Here is a 5,754-nt window from a genome sequence, read left to right as displayed (position 1 = left end):
CTTTTCTTTTCTTTTCTTTTCTTTTCTTTTCTTTTCTTTTCTTTTCTAATTAAAGAAGAAAACTCATGAGGCTATTTCATTTCACAAAAGCTCTTAACATTTCTGAGTACCACTGACAGGAATGGGTTTAGGGATACGCTTAAATTCTGTTTTGAACACAGTTCTCTCCTGAGAGCAAAACTCAGTGTGTAGTTTCTGAACTCTCAAATCAGATGCAGTTTAATGTTTCTGTAAGTAACGTTCTCTGTCTTGTTTGGAAACCATGCTTCAGCCTCCAGAGAAAGAACCAGGTAGAATCAATCTCATTAATAAGAAATTGTACAAAACTGTATTAATCTGATCAACCTTTCATCAATATTACAATTATCTGATACTACCTCCTTTCATGTTATTGTATTTTTTATAAACTCAGGATCTCGGAAGCAGAAGAATTTAGACTTCAGGTAAATTGAAGAACTGTATTTTTATTTAGCCTTTCTAGCTACCAAACTCACCTTAGGAGATTTGGGCAGCACTGTATTTTGACATTTATTTTACAAATGTTGCTGTTTTTAAGCACTGAGAATAAAAAATTTTCACTGTAAAAGAAATGCAAGTTTTTGAAACTGGAGGGAAATCATAGGAAAACCAAAAACGTAGTATAAGAAAAATAATGGAACAGGAGAGGATTTATCCATTACTGCTCTGTTCCAGCTCCCACACCCCCTGGTGGCCAAACACGTACTCTGAACGCAACCATTATCTCCACCTGAGAACAGACACATACAGAGAATTCACCACAATAAGAATTTAAACTTGGTATCTGCACTAGGAGCATGCCTACTGTGTAACACTTCACTCTTAGCATTTGGTACAGTTGCAGAGAAACTGGAAAGAAGAATGCCTTAATTTTAACTCTTCCAAAAAAATCAACATGACTAAAATCAAAGAGTTCACAACATAACCAGAAAGTAAAAACCCCAACTCTCCAATTAATCAAATACTGCTTACAAAAAAAAAAAAAAAAAAAAGCCTGTTAAGAAAGCAAGCTATTTGATTTTCACTGAACAGGGAAATACTTCATACTGCAGAAAGCAGAAAAAGTGCCTTGAAACAATTGTAGCTTATGCCACTGCAGGTATGCTGAGAAGCACATGCTGGCACTGCATTCAATTTCTTTTTACATCCAGCAGTGGCCCATCAAAGGCCAATCCATCACACTGATTACCTGCTTATTTTGACAGTATTGCTGCCTCACAATTTACCAAACCTGAATTCTTTTTAAAAGCAGAAGGTGAGGGTGATGGAGGAAGAAATGGAAAGGCATGAATGCAGATGGTGGGAAGACGGTCTGCAGGATGGTCTGCAGGAAGAAGAATGCAGCTTTCCCAAGAGATTACTGAAGAGGTTGCACCCATGCTCCTTATTAGATAACATGGACTGCCAAGGACTCTTCACTTTCCCTGTTCCCATCCAGCCCTGAAGCAGAGTAAAACAATATTAACACCAAACCCTCCTGAGACATACCTGAAAAAAAGATAATCACAGGACTGATCCCAGATGTAGTCATTGAAAAGCGATACACGGAAGTCACAAGCAGTGCAACGCAGCTGGTCACACGTCCTGGTCAAAGACAAAAAAAACAACATAAATCTCCAAGAGCTTGTAACAGTAAGAGAAGCTACACAAATCGTTACAGTTTTACAACAAAACACACTCAGAAATACTAGAAGTATGGTTGACCTGTAATCTTAATTTTCCACATCTCTGGATGACCCGTTATGTACGCATTCAAACCTACGATCACGCAGTAACTTTTCCAGGTTCCTTGAATATGCCAAATAATCTGATATTCCATATATACTCTTTGATCCTTCTCACTGGTGTGGCACCTGACTATCACCTGCATAGGCATCATGTGTAAAGTACTACAAAAGAAGTTTACAAAAGAAGCAGAAGGAAGTGCATTAATTTTCTATTGGATATCAGAGCTATGTATCTGAAGTTCCTTTCCTCCAGTTAAAGTACCTTTCCTGAAGTTACCAAGCACTCTGCTTGTCCTCAATTGAGGCTCTGGGATGCCTGTCTTCAGTTCAAGCTGTGGAATGACTTAAACCAGTCTACTGATTTAGGAGGCATGCTCTGCCATCACACAGAAAGCTAAAGAGAAGCACAGAGAAATACAACACTAGAGCAACAACCTCCTTAACTACACGGGTTTGATTTTTGGAGTCTCTTGTCTCATTTGCACACATTCTTCAACTCCTCAAATGAAAAAGAGGATCCTGTGGTCACAAACAGGGGACTGGAGGAGATCAGCAAACTCAGACTGCAGTTACAGGCAGCTGTGTGTTTCAATGGATATAGAGCTGTCCCTGCAGTTCAAACTCAGGGCTCTGCACCACCACAGAAACACGGTTGTGATTAAAACTAATGATAAATAGATTTTTTTTTTTTTTAACCTTTTTGAAATATTTGTTCCTATGCCATTTGGTGAAGAGCTTCCACCCAGGTACACTGGACAGCATCTGTGGATTTAATTAAAAGAAAATAATGAAGTAGTAGCAAAACATTTTGAAAAAAGGCAGCTTAATGCTAATGTAAACGGTTACGTGTTACACTGCTTCAAGTAGTACTTTTTCAGCAAGATTTTCCTTTAGTTGCTTAAAGGCCTGGCAAGTTAATATTTATTCAATACAGGCAAAGCATCAAATGCTTATGAATGATTTAATTCAATTTTTTTTCTTTTGCCAAGATACTCATAGAAAAACTGTGATAAACAATGTCTATATGGAACTGGGGCTATTTAGTCTGGGGAAGAGGAGGCTGAGGGGAGACCTTATTATGCTCTTCAAATACCTGAAAGGTGATTGCAACGAGAGCGGGGTTGGTCTCTTCTCACTGGTGACAGGTGACAGGATGAGGGGAAATGGCCTCAAGTTGTACCAGGGTAAGTTTAGGTTGGATATCAGGAAACACTTCTTTACAGAAGGGTTGTTAAGCACTGCAATAGGCTCCCCAGGGAGGTGGTTGAGTCACCATCCCTGGATGTGTTTAAAAACCTTTTGGATGTGGTGCTCAGGGACGTGATTTAGCAGAGGGCTGTTAGTTAGGGTAGTATGGTCAGGTTGTGGTTGGACTCAATGATCTTTAAGGTCTTTTCCAACCTGAGCTGTTCTATGATTCTTCAATGCTTCGTGACTAAATATTGCAGTGTTTGATAACTGCATTTGTCCAGAAGGCAGAGGAAACTTGTTCCATAATTACTTATATGGTAAATAATTTTGACCACATGAAAACATATCAATAATTCTTTAACATTAACTTTCTGTTCATCAGTGTGTTTTTTCTGATAAAGTTAACTGAATACTCATTTTTTTTTCTTAGTTGACATCAAGACAAATTAAACATGAGTAATACTATCAGACAAGATATAATCAAGCTATGTTCAAGTAGCCCGAACGTTTTTCATTTACCTTTTCCTATGAGCCTGTACAACAGCACTATTGCTTCCAGGTGTGACACTTGGGTAGTTAGACTTCAATTTCTATTTAAAAAGCAAAGAATAAAAGGCAGCATTTCAGCAATATGGCAATAGACTGTCTTACTCAAAAAGCAAGAGTCAGGAAATCCAAATAATCCAGTAAAACAGGGACTAAGAATTTGGGATTTTTCTTGTTCAGTTTTCTGTAAGGCCGTTGGAGACAAAATGTGCTGAAGTTACAGATAGATAGGTAGCAAGGCTTCTCTCCCCACAGCAAATTTCCAGCTCTGCCTGAAGGAACTGACACAATCACCTTGACTTTAGAATGAAGACCTACTCCTGCCTCCTGGATATGTCTGGAGTGCTGTGCCCAATACAAAAGTGAAACGGACATCATGGAATAGGTCCTGCAAAGCACCATGAAGGTGATTGAAGTCTTTAGACCATCTGACATACAGGTAGAAGCTGAGAGCTGGGACTGCTTAGCCTGTGGAAGATCAAGGTCAGGAGAGTTTTGTCAATGGATACAAATATATGCTGGGGAGAAGCAAAGATGACATATTCAGACTATTGCCAGTTTGTGTCAGTGCCCACTGACAAGAGGTGGGGTGATGGACACAAACTGGAACATCAGAAAAAAAATTACTGTGAGGATGATCTAACACAGGAACAGGTTACAGGTTTAGTTTGTGAAATCTCCTCCCTTGAAAAACCTAATTCAGAATCTAACTGGACACACTCCTAAGCAACAGGCTCGAGTAGATAATTAGTTTTTTTTTTTTTTATTTTACATTTGACACTATGCTATACCTTGAACTAGCATTCCCTTTAACAGCCTGGGTTAGGTGATCTCTTTATATCTCTCCTGTTCATCGCTACAGGATTGTTGTGCTTTCCTTCCTGCTTTATTTTTCAGTTCTACACCATATTTCCATTCTTTCTTGTTTTAAATCAGTTTTAGTTTGTAGTGCTTTTTAATTTTTTTCCATCACTGGACTTCATGCTTTCTGCATTTCTCCAGACTTGTACTCACCAGAGGTGTTCTGGCAAAGCTGCTGTCATTACAGATTTCATCAATAATGTCATCTATATCATCTGCATCACTGCCAGCACCCATTAATGTTCTAGCTGATCTGAAACACAAGCAAATCAACTTTCATTTTGCAGCACGATCAGAGTAATTATAAGAACTGTAAGTTAAAAACATAAAATTAGTCACAATCTTGTCCTCTAATATTACTGTAGTATCTAAGGTAGGCCATCCAAATAATTATGGACAAGATGTACCATGCAGGATAAGGCCTCTTCATTGAACTGTCTCATAACTGGCCTTCTGCTTATTGCCTTTATTCCCTATCACTTCCAACCTTCAATAAAGTAGTGATAACAGAACCCCTGTGGCACTCACTGAGTAACAGAATGGACAGCCCTGATTTTTTACATTTATTTTCAGCAGCAGATAAACAGAAAGGTCAGAAGGAGCTCTCTCCTCATGTTAAACGACTCACAAATACAATTTAGAACACAATGCACTGGGCTATTGTCTCCTGCTGGCTTTTTTTTTCTTTTTTTTTCTTCTTCATACCAATCAAAATGCAGAAATCTCTAAAACAGTGAAGTAACACTTTGAAATTAGCAAGCTTTATGCCTCACAGATCCCATCTAACGTGCTCAGGTCAGTCACTATTCATGTGTCCAGCAGTCTTCGATGCAAATGCAGCAGGCTTTCTCTGGGGGTGTACCACCACTGAAAATGGTTCTATTACTGTCCTTTCAGGAGTGACAAGATTGCAGGACATAGGTCAACACGAAAAGCAGACAGTGATAAAATACAGCAGTAATACATGGGAGAAGTGACAGATGTGTTTGGAGAGATGTCTGTATGGAAATTTGAACCTGCTCTTTAGTATCACAACTAGTTCTTGAAGCAGTGAATCTGCTCACTAACCCCATGTCTCCAACCTGGCAGAGCACAGTTCCCACTCAAAAAGCCTTTATTTTTATTCTTTTCAACTATAGCAGCAGTGTTTATTTTTATAATCCATAATTTATAAACTTAAGAGCCTTTGTTAGCAATTCAAAGTGGATTAACTGCACATCAAGCCTTTAAAGCTAGATGGGTGAGGTGGGAGGCATTTGTAAAGCTCACCCTTGTTGGTCTGTGAAAGAGGTTGGCCTGTGAAAGAGGGTGCTGACTTTGTATGCATATCTGTGGTCCTTCTCATCGTGTAAGAGACAGAATTGGCCATCTAGGGCAGCTGCCTACAAGGAGATGTGCTCTCTGTCCTGCT

At 39.0% G+C, this 5,754-nt stretch overlaps 1 protein-coding gene across 2 annotated transcripts in view; it reads right to left on the bottom strand.

Moving 5' to 3' along the window:
* CFAP418 (cilia and flagella associated protein 418) overlaps positions 1 to 5,754 on the bottom strand; it is an 8,047-nt gene that overhangs the window by 1,477 nt on the left and 816 nt on the right. For both annotated transcript variants that reach the window (XM_042808986.1, XM_042808987.1), the window contains exons 2-5: positions 4,497 to 4,596; positions 3,456 to 3,526; positions 2,442 to 2,507; positions 1,507 to 1,602 (exon numbers count right to left, since the gene is read on the bottom strand). In XM_042808986.1, coding sequence (XP_042664920.1) covers positions 1,507 to 1,602; positions 2,442 to 2,507; positions 3,456 to 3,526; positions 4,497 to 4,596 — 333 coding nt within the window. The remainder of the gene's footprint in view (positions 1 to 1,506; positions 1,603 to 2,441; positions 2,508 to 3,455; positions 3,527 to 4,496; positions 4,597 to 5,754) is intronic.

This window comes from Centrocercus urophasianus, unplaced genomic scaffold (assembly GCF_019232065.1).
Source record: "Centrocercus urophasianus isolate 14NV4802_14NV808 unplaced genomic scaffold, USGS_Curo_1.0 seq_11, whole genome shotgun sequence".
Classification (NCBI taxonomy): Eukaryota; Metazoa; Chordata; class Aves; order Galliformes; family Phasianidae; genus Centrocercus; species Centrocercus urophasianus.
This window is presented reverse-complemented; position numbering and strand designations above follow the sequence as displayed.